Raw genomic sequence first — 21,299 nt, forward strand, 5'->3', positions numbered from 1 at the left:
ACTTGAAGATGAGTGGGCATTTATTAGTGGAGGAGGAGGGAGTGGGATGGAATTTTGGGTAATTTATACCACCTCCTATAAGTATCTGATTGGTTGGGATTTGCTGGGTCTTAACAGAGGTCCTCTTAGCCCACTATTTCTCAGTCTCCTTCACTTTCTAGGTGAAGATTCAGTTCTTCCATCTAAAGGTGGGAGAGTGGTGTGAGATTAGGTAGTAGTTGCATTCTCTTAGCCTCAGGACCACTGATATTTCACGGAGGCAGAGTCAGAGAAGCCAAGCAACCTTTGCCAACCCATGATTGCTCACTGTCCTAGGGCTACATAGTTAAGAACCATTGGTCTTCATCCAATTTCATTCATTCTACTCCCATTTCTCTTTAAATTTAGATAGACCTGAAGAAAGAGTATGATTTATAATGATTTGCTTATAATGAAGAGAGTCCTTGAAGCTAACAATGACCAAGCTATCTTGAGAACTCAGGAAAATCATGCTCAATAAGGGGTGGAAGCCAGAGGCAAAAAGACACAAAATATATGGTAGTCAAGTGTAATTTATGGAGGATTTTTTAGAGGTTGGCAGATAATTTTTTAATAATTAAGAAGCATGGGGACAATTAAGTCAAATGCAGCTCCACAGTGCAAAGTAATGAGAATAGGTATTGGTATATAACAGAAAAATGGATATTTCATAGAGAAACAATCTGGGAATTGGTGTATTTAGAGCAGATGATGAATTAGGGGAGTAAGAAGGAGGACTTATTCCATAGTCTTTTAGGTGTAGTAGTTCTGTAATTTCTTTGTAAGAGTTTGACATTGAGCAAAGGATGCTAGCATGTTTCTGCAAACAAATCCACCCTAATATTTGCAATATCATCTGACTAAAAGCAGATGTCTTATAATTTGATCTTGTTTATGCTGAATTTATATGCCAAAAGTTCTGGAGAGAACCTATGCCTTGATTTAGAAAGTCTGCCAGTTTTGAAAAATCTGTCTTTGGTTACTGATTTCTCTTACAGTCTGGCTGAAACTGAAAAGACTCTTGAAGAAACCAGGAAAAGATCGGCCATATCCCTTTTGGCTGCAGAGGAGGAAATAAATCAGCTAAAAAAGCAGTAAGAAAAAAATGACAGGATTATTGCAGCTTGCTGATTAATCTTTGAATTTAGCTTTTTTCGATCTCCATTACAATTTGAAAGAATCTGTTCATGGGCAAAGAGAAAAGGCATCAATATTTTTATCAATGATTTTATATTTGCTTTTCTTACCATAAAACATTACCTTTCTATTATAGAAAAATTTCAAAGTACTACATACTAAAAGGAATCTAAAAACCCTCTCATAATTCTACAGCCAGTTACTGTTATCATTTTGATATTCCTTCCATTTAATACATTAAAAATAGAGTTAAAGCTACAGAAAAAAGAATATAACTATGCAGTTTTGGACATTTCGTCTTCACTTAATATTATTTTCCTCTATTACTAAGAAAAAATATTGCAGAACTTAGTTTTAAATAGGTACATAATATTCCATCATTTGGATAGTTCCATATTGTTGAATATTTAGTTTGAGACTAATTTCATCATTAGAAATAACATAGTGATAATTATTTTTGTGGCAAATCATAGTTCGAATTTCAGATTATTTCCTAAAGATAAATTTCTAGAAAGTAGAAAATAAACCGTGATCCTGTAAGGTTGTAACTTCCTTGTTCTTAATTTTGACTGTTGCCACACATACATACACACACAAACACAAAAGCAGGTGGCAGGTGATTTTTTGGGGAAAAAATCCGAGAATGTCTTTCTATTGCTTTCACGCATGTTCCAGTTGTTCCAATTTCTTCAGGAACACCCATAAATCTTAGTGTGGAGTTCTGTTCTCTCTTCTCTCTCATGATTTTAATCTATTTCCTATTTGGCATATCTTCACAAATTCATTGTCCATATTACTCAGTTATTTCCTATAGCACTGGTTCTATTCTTCACTACTTCTTGTGCAGATTTTCATTCTGATATTGCATTTTTAGCTTCTCTACATCCTTTTTAATCTTCCCCTTCCCATTTTCATCTTTTTTTTAAAAATCAATTTTATTGAGATATATTCACATACCATGCAGTCATACAAAGCATACGTTCAATTGTTCACAGTACCATTATATAGTTGTGCATTCATCACCAAAATTAATTTTTGAACATTTTCATTACCACACACACAAATATAATAAGAATAAAAACTAAAGTGAAAAAGAACAATTAAAGTAAAAAAGAATACTGGGTGCCTTTTTTCTTTTGCCCCCATTTTTCTACTCATCCATCCATACACTAGACAAAGAGGAGTGTGGTCCATATGGCTTTCCCAATCACATTGTCACCCCTCCTCATAAGCTACATTTTTATACAATTGTCTTCAAGTGTTCTGGGTTGTAGTTGGATAGTTTCAGGTATTTACTGCTAGCTATTCCAATTCATTAGAACTTAAAAAGGGTTGTCCCTATTGTGCGTAAAACTGCCCATCAGAGTGACCTCTTGGCTCCTTTTGGAATCTGTCTGCTACTGAAGTGCATTTTGTTTCCTTTCACATCCCCCTTTTGGTCAAGAAGATGCTCTCCATCCCATGATGCCGGGTCTAGATTCCTCCCTGGGAGTCATATTCCACGTTGCCAGGGAGATTTACTCCCCTGGGTGTCTGATCCCACGTAGGGGGGAGGGCAGTGATTTCACCTGCCAAGTTGGCTTAGCTAGAGAGAGAGGGCCACATCTGAGCAACAAAGAGGCATTCGGGAGGAGGCTCTTAGGCACAATTATAGGGAGGCCTAGCCTCTCCTTTGCAGCAACAGTCTTCCCAAGGGCAAGTCCTGTGGTAGAGGGCTCAGCCCATCAAACCACCAGTCCCCTATGTCTGTGAGCGAATCAGCAACCATCAAGGTGAGGAAGCTGAACACTTCTGCATTCTTCACCAGCTCCTCAGGGGCTCTGCATATTTTTTTCATTTTTTTTATTTTTAATTAACTTTTTTTTAAATTAATGATTAATTGTTAATCATGGGATGGAGAGCACCTTCTTGACCAAAAGGGGGATGTGAAAGGAAACGAAATGCGCTTCAGTAGCAGACAGATTCCAAAAGGAGCCAAGAGGTCACTCTCATGGGCACTTTTACACACAATAGAGACAACCCTTTTTAGGTTCTAATTTCAAAAAATGCAATAAAAAAACATTTCAAAGAAACCATAACAAGGGAGCAAGAAAAAGACAACTAACCTAAAATGACTACTTTACTTCCAACAAGTTCTACCCCAAGAAAATAACCTACTATAGCAACATTTCTGTGAACTTGTTCCTACCATACCCCCAGAAATTAACAAACCATAGTCCTTCCTGGGCATTCCCAGAATGTTAAATTTACCCACAATAGCTTATCTGTTCTTATTGTGTTATCATTCCCCCTTCATTAATTGCTCTCTATTGCTAGTTCCCCTACATTATGCATCATAAACTGTTTATTTTACATTTTACAATGTTCACATTAGTGGTAGCATATAATTTCTCCCTTTTTGTGCCTGGCTTATTTCACTCAGCATTATATCTTCAAGGTTCATCCATGTTGTCCTATGTTTCATGACATCGTTCCTTCTTACAGCCGCGTAGTATTCCATCATGTGTATATACCACATTTTCTTTATCCTCTCATCTGTTCAAGGACATTGGGTTGTTTCCATCTCTTGGCAATTGTGAATAATGCTGCTATGAACACTGGCATGCAGATATCTGTTTGCATCACTGCTTTCAGATTTTCCGGGTATATACCGAGAAGCGCAATTGCTGGATTGAAGGGTACTCTGTATCTAGTTTTCTAAGGAACTGCCAGACTGACTTCCAGAGTGGCTGAACCATTATACAGTCCCACCAACAATGAATAAGAGTTCCAATTTCTCCACATCCTCTCCAGTGTTTGTAGTTTCCTGTTTGTTTAATGGCAGCCATTCTAACTGGTGTGAGATGGTATCTCATTGTGGTCTTAATTTGCATCTAATAGCTAGTGAAGCTGAACATTTTTTCATGTGTTTCTTGGCCATTTGAATTTCCTCTTTAGAGAACTATCTTTTCATATCTTTTGCCCATTTTACAATTGGGCTGTCTGTACTATTGTCATTGAGTTGTAGGATATCTTTATATACGTAAGATATCAGTCTTTTGTCAGATACATGGTTTCAAAATATTTTTTCCTATTGAATTGGCTGCCTCTTCACCTGTTTGGCAAATTCCTTTGAGGTACAGAAACTTCTAAGCTTGAGGAGCTCCCATTTACCTATTTTTTCTTTTGTTGCATGTGCTTTGGGTGTAAGATCTAGGAAGTGGCCGCCTAATACAAGGTCTTGAAGATGTTTCCCTACATTTTCTTCTAGGAGTTTTATGGTACTTTCTTTTATATTGAGATCTTTGATCCACTTTAAGTTAATTTTTGTGTAGGGATTGCGGTAGGGGTCCTCTTTCATTCTTTTGGATATGGATATCCAATTCTCCCCGCCCCATTTGTTGAAAAGACTGTTATGTCCCAGTTCAGTGGCTTTGGGGGCCTTATCAGAGATCAGTCGGCTGTAGATCTGGGGGTCTATCTCTGAATTCTCAATTCAATTCCATTGATCAATATTTCTATCTCTGTGGCAGTACCATGCTGTTTTGACTACTGTGGCTTTATAATAGACTTAAAAGTCAGGGAATGTAAGTCCTCCCACTTCGTTTTTCTGTTTTAGAGTGTTTTTAGCAATTTGAAGCATCTTTCCTTTCCAAATAAATTTGATAACTAGCTTTTCCAAGTCTGCAAAGTAGGTTGTTGGAATTTTGATTGGGATTGCATTGAATCTGCAGATGAGTTTGGGTAGAATTGACATCTTAATGACATTTAGCCTTCCTATCCATGAACATGGAATATTTTTCTATCTTTAAAGGTCCCTTTCTATTTCTTTTAGTAGAGTTATGTAGTTTTCTCTGTATAGGTCTGTTCTAGTTTGCTAATGCTGTGGAACGCAAAACACCAGAGACGGATTGGCTTTTATAAAAAGGGGGTTTATTTGGCTACACAATTACAGTCTTAAGACCGTAAAGTGTCCAAGGTAACACATCAGTAATCAGGTACCTTCACTGGAGGATGGCCAATGGCATCCGGAAAACCTCTGTTAGCTGGGAAGGCACGTGGCTGGCATCGGCTCCGAAGTTCTGGTTTCAAAATGGCTTCTCCCAGGACGTTCCTCTCTAGCAAGCTTGCTCCTCTTCAAAATGTCACTCACAGCTGCACTGAGTTCCTTTTCTTTGAGTCAGCTCATTTATATGGCTCCACTGATCAAGGCCCCACGCCTCCATGGAAATATCCCATCAGTTATCATCTACAGTTGGGTGGGGTGCATCTCCATGCAAACAACCTAATCCAAATGTTCCAACTTAATCCCCCCTATTATGTCTGCCCCAGAAGATTGCATCAAAGAGTATGGCTTTTTCTGGGGGACATAATACATTCAAACCGGCACAAGGTCTTTTAGATCTTTGGTTAAGTTTATTCCTAAGTACTTGATTTTTTAATGGCTATTGAAAATTGTATCTTTTTCTTGAGTGTCTCTTCACTTTTTTCATTTCTAGCATTTAGAAACATTACTGACTTATGTGCATTAATCTTGTTCCCTGCTACTTTGCTAAATTTGTTTATTAGCTCTGGTAGCTGTATCGCTTATTTCTCAGGGTTTTCCAAATATAAGATCATATCATCTGCAAATAATGACACTTTTACTTCTTCCTTTCTGATTTGGATGCCTTTCATTTCTTTGTCTTGCTGGATTGCCCTGGCTAGCACTTCTAGCACAATGTTGAATAACAGTGGTGACAGTGGGCATCCTTGTCTGATTCCTGATCTTAAAGGGAAGGCTTTCAGTCTCTCACCATTGAGTACTATGCTGGTTGTGGGTTTTTCATATATGCTCTTTACCATATTAAAGAAGTTTCCTTCAGTTCCTACCTTTTGAAGTGTTTTTATCAAAAAGCGATGTTGGATTTTGTTGAATGCTTTTTCAGCGTCTATTGAGATGGTGATTTGATTTTTCTCTTTTGATTTGTTAATGTGTTGTATACATTGATTGATTTTCTTATGTTGAGCCATCCTTGCATGCCTGGAATGAACCCCCCTTGGTCATGGTGTATAATTTTTTAATGTGTCTTTGGATTCAATTTGCAAGTATTTTGTTGAGAATTTTTGCATCTATATTCATTAGGTAGATTGGCCTGTAGTTTTCCTTTTTTGTAGCATCTTTGCCTGGTTTTGGTATAAGATTGATGCTAGCTTCATAAAATGTGTTAGGTGATATTCCATTTTCTTGATTTTTTGAAAGAGTTTACGTAAGTTTGGTGTGAGTTCTTTTTGGAGGTTTGGTAGAATTCCCCTGTGAAGCCATCTGGCCCTGGGCATTTATTTGTGGGGAGTTTTTTGATGACTGTTTGGACCTCTTTGCTTGTGTTTGGTTGGTTGAGGTCTTCTATTTCTTCTCTGATCAGTCTAGGTTGTTCATATGTTTCCAGGAAATTGTCCGTTTCCTCTACATTGTCCAGTTTGTTGGCATACAGTTGTTTATAGTATCCTCTTATAATTTTTTTTAATTTCTTCGAGATCCACAGTAATGTCACCTTTCTCATTCATTAGTTTGTTTATATGGGTCTTCTCTCCTTTTGATTTTGTCAGTCTAGCTAGGGGCTTGTCAATCTTGTTGATCTTCTCAAAGAATCAACTTTTGGTGTTATTTATTCTCTCTATTGTTTTTTTGTTCTCTATGTCATTTATTTCTGCTTTAATCCTTGTTATTTCTTTTCTTCTACTTGGTTTAGGATTGGTTTGCTGTTCAATTTCTAGCTTGTTCAGTTGCTCCATTAGTTCTTTGATTTTAGCTCTTTCTTCCTTTTTGATGTATGCATTCAGTGCTTTAAATTTCCCCCTCAGTATTGCTTTGTTGCATTCCATAGGTTTTGATATGTTGTGTTCTCATTTTCATTTGTCTCTATATATTTAACAATTTCTCTTGCTATTTTTTCTTTAATCCATTTATTGTTTAAGAGTGTGTTGTTTAACCTCCAGGTATTTGTGAATTTTCTAAGTCTCTGATGATTATTGACTTCTAATTGTATTCCACTTTGTTAAGAGAATATGCTTTGAATAATTTCAATTTTTTAAAATTTATTGAGGCTTGTTTTATATCCCAGCATATGGTCTATTCTGGAAAAAGTTCTGTGAGCACTAGAGAAGAATGTGTATCCTGGTGATTTGTGATGTAATGTTCTATATATGTCTGTTAAATCCAATTCATTTATCAGATTGTTTAGGTTTTCAATTTCCTTATTGATCTTCTGTCTGGTTGATCTATCTACAGGAGAGAGTGACATGTTGAAATCTCCCACAATTATTGTGGAAACATCAATTGCTTCCTTTAGTTTTGCCAGTGTTTGTCTCATGTATTTGGTAGTACCTTGATTGGGTGCATAAACATTTATGATTGTTATTTCTTTTTGTTGAATTGCCCCTTTTATTAGTATGTAGTAGCCTTGTTTGTCTCTCATAAAATCCTTGCATTTAAAATCTATTTTATCTGAGACTAATATTGCTATTCCTGCTTTCTGTTGGCTGTAGCTTGCAGGAAATATTTTTTTCCAGCCTTTCATTTTCAATTTCTTTGTGTCTCTATGTCTAAGGTGAGTCTCTTGCATGCAACATATTGATGGTTCATATTTTCTGATCCATTATGCCAATCTATATTTTTTAATTGGGGAGTTTACTCCATTTACATTCAATGTTATTACTGTGAAGGCATTTCTTGAATCAGTCATCCTATCCTTTGTTTTATGTTTTTCAGATATATTTTTTCCCTCTCTCCCTCAATGTCCTTTAATGTACCCATACTGAATCTCTTTATTACTGAGCCTTTCTCCATCTCTCTCTCTCCTTTGTTTCTATGTTGGTAGGGCTCCCTTTAGTATCTCAAGTAGGGCAGCTCTCTTGTTAGCAAATTATCTCAGCATTTGTTTGTCCGTGAAAAATTATGCTCTCCCTGAAATTGAAGGTATGCTTTTTGGGATCAAGAATTCTTGGTTGGCAATTTTTCTCTCTCAGAATTTTAAATATGTCATGCCACTGCCTTCTTGCCTCCATGGTGGCCACTGAGTAGTCACTACTTAGTCTTATGCTGTTTCCTGTGTAAGTGGTAAACTGCTTTTCTCTTGCTGCTTTCAGAACATGCTCCTTCTCTTCAGCATTTGACAATGTGATCAGAATATGTCTCAGAGTGGGTTTATTTCGATTTACTCTATTTGGAATTTGCTGGGCATTTATGATTTGTGTATATATGTTGTTTAGAAGGTTTGGGAAGTTTTCCTCAACAATTTCTTTGAATACTCTTCCTAGACCTTTACCCTTCTCTTCCCCTTCTGGAACATCAATGAGTCTTGTATTTGGATGTTTTATTTTATCTATCATATCCCTGAGGTCCATTTCGATTTTTTCAATTTTTTCCCCATTCTTTCTTTTCTTCTTTCATTTTCCATTCTGTCATCCTCAAGGTCGCTGATTCGCTGTTCAGCTTCCTCTAGTCTTGTACTATGAGTATCCAGAATCTGTTTAATTTGATTGACAGTTTCTTTTATTTCCATAAGATCATCTATTTTTTTATTTACTCTTGCAATGTCTTCTTTATGTTCTTCTAGGGTCTTCTTCATGTACTTTACATCCTGTGCCATGCTCTTTGTTTGCCTTTAGTTCTTTGATTAATTGCTCCAAGTACTGTATCTCCTCTGATCTTTTGATTTGGGTCTTTGGGTTTGGGTTATCCATATCATCGGTTTTTTCATATGCTTTAAAGTTTTCTGTTGTTTTTGGCCTCTTGGAATTAGCTTAACTTGATAGGGTTCTTTTTGGATATGTAGACTGATTCAACCACTTATCTCTAATTTGTCATATCTACAGCTTGCTGGAGTACACTTTCTCTAACTAATCAGCACCTATTCCCCTCAAGCCAGTTCTCCCAATTTTGTCTTTGTGGTGAGTGGGTGTCTGAGTCTTGTGGGGGTCCAATTGGTGCATCAAATTTGCATATGTAGTTTGTGCTGCGTGCCCTGAATGTGGGGCATGTGTCTGAGTGGTTAGGGAGGGAGGGTGGCTTTAATAATCAAATCTCCCAGGTGTTCCTGGAGATTTAAAACTGTTGCAAGAGTGTAATCTTTCAGTTCAGTCTCGCCACAGTTTGTCTCTGCCACTGACCTACAAGTCCTTGGTATTGGCCTATGGTCCCTGGGACTTGCAAATGGGTCTTTCTTTTAAGCAGTGCCCTCCCAGGACCTCTGCTGAGGGATGATTGTGCTATGTCACAGGTGAGCACCATCCCCAAAGGGAAGTTCTGGGCCAGAGGGCCGTGTAGGGGCATTCCCAGCCTGCTGAAAGGATGGCTGAATGGGGCATGTTAATTTCCCCCTTTTCACACAACTCCACCTTCCCAGCTCCAGGACATTCAGCTGCGGGTGCGTGAAAGGCTATCATCCAGACCAAACATTGTGGTGTGTGTGCGTGTTGTTGGAAACACTTTTCGTCACACTGTTTGTGGCAGCTCTGGGTTGTGGTGTTGGCGCTGGGCAGGAGCATTCCCAGCCCACCGGGAAGATGGCTGTAAGGGAACGCCCCCCTTTTCTTAGGAAGTTATGGTGTTTAGCAAATTTTCTCAGCCACTAGACTTACTGCTTTGTCCCTCGAGCTATCTTAGCTCTGCTCTTGCCTGGGCCCAAATTTCACGTCTTTGAGGTTTTTTGTAATGGACTTCTTAGATCAATTGTTTTAGAAAAAGAGAAAAAGATAAAAAAAAAAAAAGAAAAAGAATAAGAAGGGCCCTCCTTGCAGATCTAATGGGCTATTGAAATGCTAAGAGACAAGGAATTTAGGGCCATTAAGGAACAATCCAGAAAGCAGAGAAAGGGGCTCTTCAGACAAGGGTCCTTGCCCTCTGGATTTGCATATGCGCCTGATTCTGTTTGAGCCCTGCCCTTCTCCGTATTATGTTCACCAGAGCTCCAAGAAGTGTCTGTTTAAACTTTTGGGTTTTTTTTGCTGTTTTTGCTAGCCGTATCTCCTCTCCACTGGGCTGACTGCTCCCAGATTCTCCGGTGTCTGGTCTCAGTCTATCTATGTTTGGAGTTTTTGATCAGCAGTCTGAGTTTTCAATCAGAGCTGCAACTGTAGTTCTCCCTCCTCATTCCCAGCACTGACGGCCCCTCCTCCCACAGGACTGAGCCTGGCAGTGAGGGGCATGGGTCCCCTGGCTGCGAAAACTCACAGATTTCGCTGATCTCAGCTGTTCCATGCATTCATGTTGTATGAAGTATGCCCAAAGGCAAATTGCTCTGTGGTATCCAGTCCATACAGTTCCTGGCTTTCTACCTACTGCCCTGGAGGAGTAACTAAAACCTATACTTCACCACTCCGGCATCTTGCCCCACCTCGCATCCGCTGGGCAGTCTTAAAGGGGTCGCGGCCGGGTCCAGAAGCCAGGCTGACTGTCCTCTCCAGCCTGGCCTGGGAGTCTCAGTGTCCTAGACACTGAGGATGGGGTGGCTGAGCACTGGAGGAGAGTCTCCTGCCTGTCACGCTCGCTGCACCTGCTGAATGTCTCTCCCACTAGTTTCAAGCGCAGTTTCTCGACTTCACCTTTTTATCTTATGCTGTTATTTTCATTACAGCATATTGTCCTCTTATGGCCTTTTGCTCTTATTTTATGGTGGCTGTGCCTTTTTGTGTCTTAATGAGGATGCCAATTTTTTTATTTCTGAAGAGTTTGTTTATTTCTGTGTTACATTATTTTCATGGATCCACACTTCCATTTAGTCTTGTGGATATTATTAAATTTCCATTGTAGTTTTTCCCATATTCCATCTGTTCAGATCAAAGAGATAGTGAGGGTAGCAGATTATAACTTAGACCAGCTTTTGGACTAGATTTTGGAGGTCAGTGCTTTCAGTTTTTGCAGTTGAGATCAGTCCAATACAGAATAGTATGACTAAACCCACTTGGCCTTTGCTCGAGTATCTGTGTGACTATCCTTTCTGCAGGAGCCTTTTACCATGCAAGCCACAGACATGGAGTGGTACTCTGACCCCTGGAAAGTCTGCTGTTTGCTAGCTGTGTTTTCTCATTATGTTATTTCCATCAGAGTTTTAAAATTCAATAATAGCATGCTAAGTAGAATAGCCTCTGTTGTTAAGTTTGCCAATGGTTGCTTATTACCTTTTTCTTTTTTCTTTTCTTTTCTTTTCTTTTCTTTTCTTTTCTTTTTTCTTTTCTTTTCTCTTTTCTTTTCTTTTCTTTTCTTTTCCTCCCTCCCTTTCACTTCTCTCCCTCCCTCCCTCCTTCCTTCCTCCCCTCCCCTCCTTCCCTTCTTGTTCAGGCTTAAATCTCTTCAAGCCCAGGAAGAAGCCCGCCGCAGAAGCACAGACCACACCAGATTAGAGCAGCGGAGCTCTGAGAAGCGGAGTGACGGAGCAGGAGTGGTGGCTGACTATGAGAAACAGCTCCGAACGCTGAAGGACGAGATAGCTGTTCTGTCTGCCGAAAAATCTGTTCTCCAAGGAAGGTCCGACAGGCTCTTATGCATGTTCTCATTTAAGCTCCTTTTGCTGCCTTAGTTGGTTGAGTTAGTGGTAAAAGCCTGCCTTGGGGGTGGTGGCGGTGGCAGCGGCAGTTGTTGGGAGTAAAATGATACTCTAAACCAGAGCCACAACAATATGGGACACTTTGAGTTACAAAAGGATTGTTTTCTCTTTTAACTATGCTGTTTCAGACAGATAACATCTCTTGGAGTGCCACTGTACTTAGTCACTAATTAATTCTGGGCTGGCATTGAAGCTAAAGAAATGAATCCGAGAGAAATGCTAAAGGAAAACTCTTTGCCTTGAAACCAGAATATAAAATAATGCACGTGGTGGTACCATATTGAAAGAAAGTACTATAATAGGAGAGTCCATTTCTCTGAAGCTAGGGGCTCTCTCCAGGGGTGACCAACTGTCCATATGACTCCAGGGTATTTCTTTCTTATGTCTGACTTTGTTTGAGGGAGCATGTAGATAAGTGCTCTTGTGAGATCCCTTTCTCCTGACAGCCAGCACATTTAAGGCAGTATATCATGAGGACAAAGGAGGATGTCTCTATTTGGCATCCCTTCATTTCCCCTGTTCTTTCTAACAACTCTCCCACCCCATGCCCACCACCTCCACACCCAATGTACCCTGATTCAGGCCATCAAAGCCACTCCTCCCCCCCACCCCCAGTCCCTATTCCCATAAATGTCACTTTGGTCTTATATTTTTGGGAATCACTCAGTGTTGTACTGCTGCCAGCTGGCACTGGCTCCCAAGAGCTAATTCAATGCTACAAATTAGTGCCCCCACCCAGAGTTCTGCTTATCAGTTTACCCACTGGGTGCATTCAGTGAGATCTATTTTTGTCTCATAGTTTCTTCTACAGAAAGTCTTTTTGTGGGGGCCTATTTCTTTTGGGCTAGCTAGTTTGATCATTTACTTTGTACTTGGTAGCAACAGACTTTTCATGATAGTGTTTTACAATTAACCAAGTACTTCTACATGGATTAGTTCACCTGGTCTGCCCAATCTCCCCCGACCCCTGGTCCCCCGAGTCCCCAAGATAGGACAAAAATCATGTAGGTGAGAGAGGAGAATGACTGCAGAGCTCATGGTGAAGCTGGGATGGGAACACAGATCTTCTCTTTCATTGTTCTATCAGTGTTCATTCCATTTTTTTATTACATTTTTTTATTGTGGAATATAGCTTATATACATAGAGGTGATAACTTTCCAAGTGCAATTTAACAAGCAGTTAGCAAATTTCAAAGAATATTATAGATTATAGTTCCACAGTCTCAGTTATTTCCTTATTGTGGAACTATAACATATTTACAAAAAGGTAGTATTTTTCAGGTAATATCTTTCAAAGTATGATTTAGCAAGTAGAAATATAGGAAATTTCCAAAGTTGTTAGGAGTTATAGTACCATAGATTCAGTTATTTCCTTACTGTAAAATATAACATATATACAAAAAGGTATATAGCTTTCAAATTACAATTTAACAAGTAGCTATAGAACAAATTTCAAAGGAGGCTATGTATTACAGTTCCACCCTTTCAGTTCTTTCCTTCCAGCTATCCTATACTCCAGCAACTAAGAAAAAGAAAATTATGTAAAAATTCAGTATTCATAATCCTTTGTTAAATTCCGTCTTATCTGTTGCTACCCCTTCCCTCTAGTTTAATCACTTTCCCGATCTTCAGGGATGTCTAGGCAGCGACCACCCTAACCTGTTCATATTGAAATGTTCATTCCATTTTATACCATGAGGCTTGTATGATGTGTTAGCTCTCTTATGAGGCTGTTAGGGTAAGACATCCAGAAATTCTGGCTTCTCTAACTGGCTCTTGCTAGCTGTGCTACTCTAAGGACAGACCTTTTAACTTTTCTGAGCTCCAAGTTCCTCATCTGTAAAATAGCTAACAGTCAAGCCTGGCCTCACAGGGTTGATTAAAGGATGAATTCAGATGCTGAATTTATGGCTGTGCTTTATGAATTCCAACTCATTATGCAAAAATAGGGCATTGCTTCCTGTGGTGGTGTTTGAAGCCTCAGGAGTTGCAGTGCCTTTTCACAGGCCTTGGGCAGACCCCAGAGGCAGCTGCTTACACTGTCTTTAGGGGCTCTTGGCTCCTGCGGATCATGTGAAATGTAGGTGGTGAGAAGAACCAGCCACAACAGAGCTCACCAAAGCGTTTCCCTGGCCGATTCTTGCTTACCGTCAGGTCCGCCAGGAGCCCGTCACCTAGCCCTGCCCCACGAAGCCGGTCTGCCAGCCCCTGCACCGCAATTGCGAAGGTCAGGTCTCCATCCCCCAATCGCTCCAAACTGTCCAGCGTCGCGCGCAAGGCCGCCCTCCTGTCCAGGTTCAGCGACGCCTATTCCCAGGCCCGTCTGGACGCGCAGTGCCTGCTGCGGCGCTGCATCGACAAAGCCGAGACCGTGCAGCGAATCATCTACATCGCCACAGTGGTAGGTGGCGCGGGGGGCGGCCGGGACCTCTGAGGTCCTGTGGGCTGCGGGGAGACAGCGGTTCAGTCAAAGGAACGGTACGGCCGGGAAAGACTGGTAGATCCTCATAACTGAAGGCGGGGGTGGGGGGTGGGGTGTGTCCTACATCTCCCCCCCACATCTGTCACTCTCCCCCCACCCTCCGCCGTCCCCCCTCCCTCCCTTCCTGTCATTAGGAATATTTGGGGTATTTTCACAAAAATAACTATTTATATATCTTAATACTTATATTGACTAGACATTTGTTGAAGAAATATCCATAAATATAGGAATATCTCAAGTAAGCTTTACTAAGTGGATTTGCATGCTATCTTCTGTCCAGTGTGGGCACATGCTCACCCAGTGGATATATTATTGTTTATGCCCACCATTTGGTTGGTTTCTATCAGTTCTCAGGAAAATCAGAAGATTGTAATTGTGTTAACTCTTCTGTTTATTTAATTAATGGCAGTTACTAAGACTGCTAAGGTATCTTCTAGTTTAGTTTGGCAAATTAAAAAAAAAAAATGCAGGTATATAGTCCTTAAATTTCAGAGCAAATACGTTTGTTCTATGTGTACCATATTGAGATACAAAGACTCCCTAATGAGAATAAGTATTTTAAAAAATAGTATTAGCACAGAATTATCAAAATCTACTGCTTGCTGTTGTTCATGAACTTTATCTTATATCAAGGGTCTGCAAACTACTGCCTGGGCCCTGGCCTGTTTTTCTACCACCTGAATGCTAAGAATGTAAGAATAGTTTTACATTTTTAAAGAGTTGGTAAGAACAAACAACAACAAAAAAGAATATGTAATGGAGACTGTATGTGGCCTGCAAAGCCCGCACTGTTTACTCTCGGGCTACAGAAAAAGTTTGCTGACTCCTGATTTATGTAATTCAGAACCACTTGTTAAGAGTCAGTTAAAGCTCTGTAAGGGTGGAAGCTGTCTTTCTTGCATAAATAGCTTTCCCAGCGCCTACCACATCACAGGCATTCAATAAATATGTGTTGAATTAACAAATTCCAGACAACATGCTGGACTCTTGATATGTGTTTATGTAAACTAAAAATACTAAATTGATAGTTTTCTCTTATTTCTTCACCAACAATATGGTATTGGTGTGGGTTCATAGCATAAATGTAGCACTTTTCAAGCATTTATGTAACCACAGATAATTTATTCCCTTGAGCCCCTGTACTATCTGGCTTCCTACACTCAGGATTACCAGAATAATGGTTAACTGTCTTGAAATTAGTGAACATGCATAGTCACACATGTATTCAGGTACTTTTCAAAATTTAGTATATACTTTCTCCCAGATTAAAAATACCTTTGGCAAACTGCATTTAGTTATCAGAAGACCAAAAATATGTTGTATTTCTGGTGGGCGTTCTTTCTAATTCTTTGCTTTGGACCCTTTTACCTGTCTTTTCCTGCCAAATAAACTTGCTGCATTTTTATGTGTAGGAGGCATTCCATGTAGCTAAAATGGCATTCAGACACTTCAAGATCCGTGTGAGGAAATCGTTGACACCATCTTTCGCGGGGTCTGATAACTTTGAGGATACCGTCTCTGACTATATTGTTTGTCATCTTGATCTATACGATGCCCAAAGCAGTGTTAACGTAAGTGTTGGAGTCCTCATAAGGGGACCGCTTTGCTGATAATGATGCTTACAATGGATCCTAATAACTCAGAAATCCATCCAGTGTTTAGTGTCATTTGTACGTAATGAAAAGCAGAAGTGAACAGCATCCAATTTACTTGGCGGCAACAGTCATTACTGGCTGGTTCTTTCTTAGAAATTTTATGGGAAAAAAAGTTCTCAGCCTTATAGCTGTGTTATTCCTTAGACAGGCCTTTAAAATAGGAAGATAGAATATTATAGTGCTTAAGAACAAGGGCTTTGGGAATTAAGGGTGGATTTGCAGCCTGGCTCTACCACTTACTAGCTGTATGGCCTTGCACATTTACTTAATCTCTCTATGCTTTAGTTTCCTTATGTTTAAATGGGAGCAACAATGGTCATCACCCATAGAATTATTAAGAGGATTAAATGAAAGAAGAGAGGTAATTTGCTTAGCACAAGAGTTGATAGATAGGAAACCCTCAGTAAAAGCAAGCTATTATAATTGTTGTTATTGATTATGAACATGTCAGTGTTCTGTGTTGGCACGTTGTATACTTGCCTGGAAGACAGGAAAAAAAGGGGAAATAATAGTAAGAGCCCTGAAGGTTTTTTCCTTTTTATTTGCGGGGTGGGGGTGGGGAGCTCTTTTGGCCATTAGTATATCATTTGTACTTTCTGTCATCTTTCTGCCTTCCCTATAAATGAGTGATAAAGTCTTTCTCTTTTTAGCACATGCACTTCTTTTCTGGTTTAACAAGTTTTCACTCCCATGCCCTTTTCCCACCTCCAATCAGTGACTATGCCCTTAGTAAGTCCAAGTTTCTTGTCACAAGTTGGTAACAAAGCGATGCCATCTTTTTGTTTTTCAGGATGTGATCCGAGCCATGAATGTCAACCCCAAGATTTCGTTCCCTCCCGAAGTTGATTTTTGCCTCCTTAATGACTTCATTCAGGAGATATGTTGCATTGCCTTTGCTATGCAGACCTTAGAACCACCCCTAGATATTGCATTTGGGGCTGATGGAGAAATTTTTAATGATTCCAAGTAAGAGACATAGGAGCAGAAGCTAAGGATTCCTTACAAATAAGTTGTCTTGTCTCTGTTCCCTGGGAACAGATGGCTAAAAACCTCTGGGTGGAGAAATCAACAGACACTACCCAATTTCCAGACGCTGCCATATACTTTTCCATGTAACAGGGCAGGGTCCTCTCCCATGGTCACTTTCCTTCTCGGTCAATGTGATTTAGAGGTGATGTTCTGATCTCCATTGGACATAATAGTCTTTGGGGAGGACAAATGAGTACCTGGAGCCTGTCTGAAACATTTTAAAAGAAAGGTGCCATATAAATGCAAGTGCATATTACTTTTTATTGCTTTTATTGCATCATCCAGGCTGGGTTTCTTCAAGTGAATGGTAAGTGGATCACTTGCTTCAGGATTACTCAGGGTGCTCTTTAAAAGTGCAGATGCCTAGACCATACACCATGACATTTTATGCAGTGGGTCTAGGGTGGGCTCAGGAATCTGCAATTTAACAAGCACCCAAGTGTTCCTTATACACACTAATTATGAGAACCTACTGCTCTAGACTCTCTTGTCTAGGACCATTGGTTTCTATCAAGTGTTACTTGGTGAATATTTCCCTTTTAAATTAGAGGACATGAAATTAATTTAAAATTTTTTTGAGAATTTCATGAGATATCTTGCACTATATCTGGAGATTACAGCTGCTGGTTAAGAACTATTCTGTCATCAAGCTGCTTAAGTTCAAATTCCCAGCCCCATCACCAATTGGCTGTATAATCTTGGGCATGTTGCTTAATTTTTCTTTGTCTTAGTTTCTTCTCTGTCATTTGGGGAAAATGACAGTGCCTACTTCCTAGGGTTGTAGAAGATTAGGTGAGATAATTCAGATAAAGCACTTTTAGAATGCCATCTGGCATGTAGTGAGTGCTCAGGAAATGGTAGCTCTGAGTCTTTGCTCAGACCATAGAGTTATAGGTTGGTGATGACCCAATATCCCCGAAAAAGCTTGTTGATGATGGAGACCATACACATTTATTTCACATATGCAAATCACAGCAATGATGGTGTTTCCAGATACCTTTTAGCAGGTCCTATTTTCTTGTCATTGCCCTGTTTCTAGTTTCTTTCAGATCACTGCTCCCAACAGGCATCCATTCATGGAAGAGCTGAGTATTAGAACATTACACTGTAATTAGGTCTTTTTTATTCCCTTATAGAATATATTATTTTCATCTCTCTTCCTTTATTCCTTTCTGTTTTAGAGTTTTCAAAGTACCAACTCAGAAACAGTCACCCATTTTAGTGTTATGAAATCTGCACATTTCACAGCAGGAAGGGACTAAGGGAGGGAGACCTCTTGCAGGTGGCCAGCATTAGCTCTTGCTTTTATGCCTGTTCCAGTTTGCTAAAGCTGCTGAAATGCAATATACCAGAAAGGGATTGGCTTTTTCGCTGGGGATTTATTAGGTTGCAAATTTACAGTTCCAAGGCCATAAACGTGTCCAAACTAAGGCATCAACAAGAGGATTCAGTGAAGAAAGGCTGATGGCATCTGGGGTTCCTCTGTCGCTTGGGAAGGCACATGGCCAGTCTGCTGGGCCTCTCCTGGGGTTAGCTTCTGGTTTCCATTGCTTTCTCCAGAGTGTCTCTGGGCTTCTGTCTTAGCCCCTCTCTCTCAGCTCCTGTGCATCCTTGCTTGTTTCTCCCTGGGCATTACTCTCTAAGCATCTGGGGTTCCTCTCTTAGCTTCTTCAGGGCAAACTCTGGATTTCATCTCTTAGCTTCTCTCCTGATTCTGGTTTCAATGGCTGTCTCCAAAATGTCTCTGGATCTTTTCTCTCTAAGTGTCTTGAGCTTTCTTCAAAATGTCTTTGCCTTTTTTCCTCTCATAGAGGATGCCAGTATAAGATGATTAAGATCCACCTTGAATGGGTGTGGTCATATTTCCATGAAATAATCTAATCAAAAGGTCCCACCCACAGTTGGGTGAGTCACATCTCCATGGAAACAACCTAATCAAAAGATCCCATCCACAATAGGTCTGCCCCCACAAGAATGGATTAAAAGAACATAGTCTTTTATCAGGTACATAACAGATTCAAACCAACACAGTGCCTTTACAGAGGGAATGTGCTGCCTCTTGGGCATTCTATGGCCTTTAATCCTAGATGGAAGTGGAATTGAAATTGAAATCCTTAATGATTGGAATGGGTTCCACTTCTAGGACTTCATAGAATAATTTAATCACTCTTTCACCCTGGCAGCCTTTGAAAACATTTGAAGGAAGTTACTCAAATCTTCCTGCCTCTGGCCTCATGGCCTCTTGTTTTTTTTTAAATTTTTTATTTTTTTCATACGAAGTGAGGTTTGGGACTTCTTGACAAATGAATTAATTTCCTTGGCCTATGTGTCATGCTTTTCCAAGTGTGTCTTTTTCAGAAAGTGTCCAGAACTAAATGCAGGCCTTTCATTTGAACTGACCAGCCTACAGAGATGAACCTCTTTTTATTCTTATTCTCTGTCTACTAATTCAGCTAATTTGTAGTTGTTTAGGTTTGCTGAAATGCAATATACTTGAAATGGGTTGGCTTTTACAATGGAGGTTTATTAGTTCACAAATTTACAGTTCAAGGCCATGAAAATGTCCCAATTAAGGCATCAAGAGTAAGGTATCTTCTCTGAGGAAAGGCCAATGGCATCTGGGTTTCCTCTGTGCTATGGGAAGCCACATGGCTGGAGTCTGCTGGTCCTTTCCCTGGTTTAGCTGCTGGTTTCTGTGGCTTTCCCCAAAATGTCTCTGGGCTTCTGTCTTAGTGTCTCTCAGTTCCTGTCTCTCAGGGTCCTCCTTGCTTGTTTCTGCTGGGGCGTTTCTGTCTAAGTGTCTGTCTTAGCTTCTCTTGGCTCCTGTGTGCCCTTCTTTCTTCTCCCGGGGGCAAACTTTGGATTACATATCTTAGCTTCTCTCTAAAATATTTCTCTCAGCTTCTCTGCACTCTCTTTCTGTGAGCTTTCTTAAAGAACTCCAGTAAAGGATTAAGACTCACCTTGAATGGGCAGGGTCACATTTCCATGGAAACAATCTAATCAAAAGGTCCCAGCCACAATTGGATGGGTCACATCTCTATGGAACAACCTAATCAAAAGATCCTATCCACAACAGGTCTGTCCTGACAAGAGTGGAGTAAAAGAATATAGTCTTTTATGGGGTACATAACAGATTCAAACCAGCACAGTAGTAGTAGTTTTTTATTTCTTTTTTTCAAGACTTATAACACTGTTGACTCTTTTTTTTTTTTTTAATTCAGTTTTATTGAAATATATTCACAAACCATACAGTCATCCATGGTATACAATCAACTGTTCACAGTATGATCATATAGTTATGCGTTCATCACCACAATCTATTTCTGAACATTTTCCTTACATCAGAAAGAATCAGAATAAGAATAAAAAATAAAAGTGAAAAGAGAATACCCAAACCATCCCCCCATCCCACCCTATTTGTCATTTAGTTTTTACTCCCATTTTTCTACTGATTTTTTTTCAATTTTTTAACTTTGTTTATCAAAAAATTAAAAACAAACAGGCAAACAACAACCAAAAAAACCCCACAACATTTCAAACAAAGCAATGGATTAAGGAAAACAAATAACCTAAAATAACTACTTTGCTTCCAATATGTTCCTACCATACCCCAAGAAAATTAATAAACCATGTCCAAACAGAGGAGTAAGAAAAACAAATAATCTAAAATAACTACATTGCTTCCAACATGTTCCTACCATACCCCAAGAAAATTAACAACCCCTAAGAAAACAAAGGAATAAGAGAAAAAAAAAAACCTAAAATAACTCTATTGCTTCCAACATGATCTTACTATATCCAAGAAAGTTTACAAACCATAATCATTCCTGAGCATTCCCATAACATTGAGATTACCCTCCATAGTTTATCTGTTCTTATTAGATTATCATTCCCCCTCCACTAATTGGTATCTCTAGGTCCCCTACATTCTACAGTATAAAACATTGTACATTTTTCACAGAATTCACATTAGTGGTAACATACAATATCTCTCTTTTTGTCCCTGGCTTATTTTGCTCAGCATTATGTCTTTTTTTTTTTTTTTTTTTAATCTTCATTTTATTGAGATATATTCATATACCACGCAGTCATACAAAACAAATCGTACTTTCGATTGTTCACAGTACCATTACATAGTTGTACATTCATCACCTAAATCAATCCCTGACACCTTCATTAGCACACACACAAGAATAACAAGAATAATAATTAGAGTGAAAAAGAGCAATTGAAGTAAAAAAGAACACTGGGTACCTTTGTCTGTTTGTTTCCTTCCCCTATTTTTCTACTCATCCATTCATAAACTAGACAAAGTGGAGTGTGGTCCTTATGGCTTTCCCAATCCCCTTGTCACCCCTCATAAGCTACATTTTTATACAACTGTCTTCGAGATTCATGGGTTCTGGGTTG

The 21,299-nt window shown here is 39.4% G+C and overlaps 1 protein-coding gene across 3 annotated transcripts in view; it reads left to right on the forward strand.

Moving 5' to 3' along the window:
* SPATA18 (spermatogenesis associated 18) overlaps positions 1-21,299 on the forward strand; it is a 67,941-nt gene that overhangs the window by 38,236 nt on the left and 8,406 nt on the right. For 2 of the 3 annotated variants that reach the window (XR_005215858.1, XM_037829789.1), the window contains exons 5-9: positions 1,017-1,112; positions 11,456-11,641; positions 13,875-14,121; positions 15,615-15,773; positions 16,648-16,823. Coding sequence is in view for 2 of the 3 variants with exons in the window: in XM_037829789.1 (XP_037685717.1) it covers positions 1,017-1,112; positions 11,456-11,641; positions 13,875-14,121; positions 15,615-15,773; positions 16,648-16,823 (864 nt within the window). In the remaining variant the exon portion in view is untranslated. The remainder of the gene's footprint in view (positions 1-1,016; positions 1,113-11,455; positions 11,642-13,874; positions 14,122-15,614; positions 15,774-16,647; positions 16,824-21,299) is intronic. The other variant, XM_037829790.1, reaches the window with a different exon arrangement.

This window comes from Choloepus didactylus, chromosome 3, assembly GCF_015220235.1.
Source record: "Choloepus didactylus isolate mChoDid1 chromosome 3, mChoDid1.pri, whole genome shotgun sequence".
Lineage (NCBI taxonomy): Eukaryota > Metazoa > Chordata > Mammalia > Pilosa > Megalonychidae > Choloepus > Choloepus didactylus.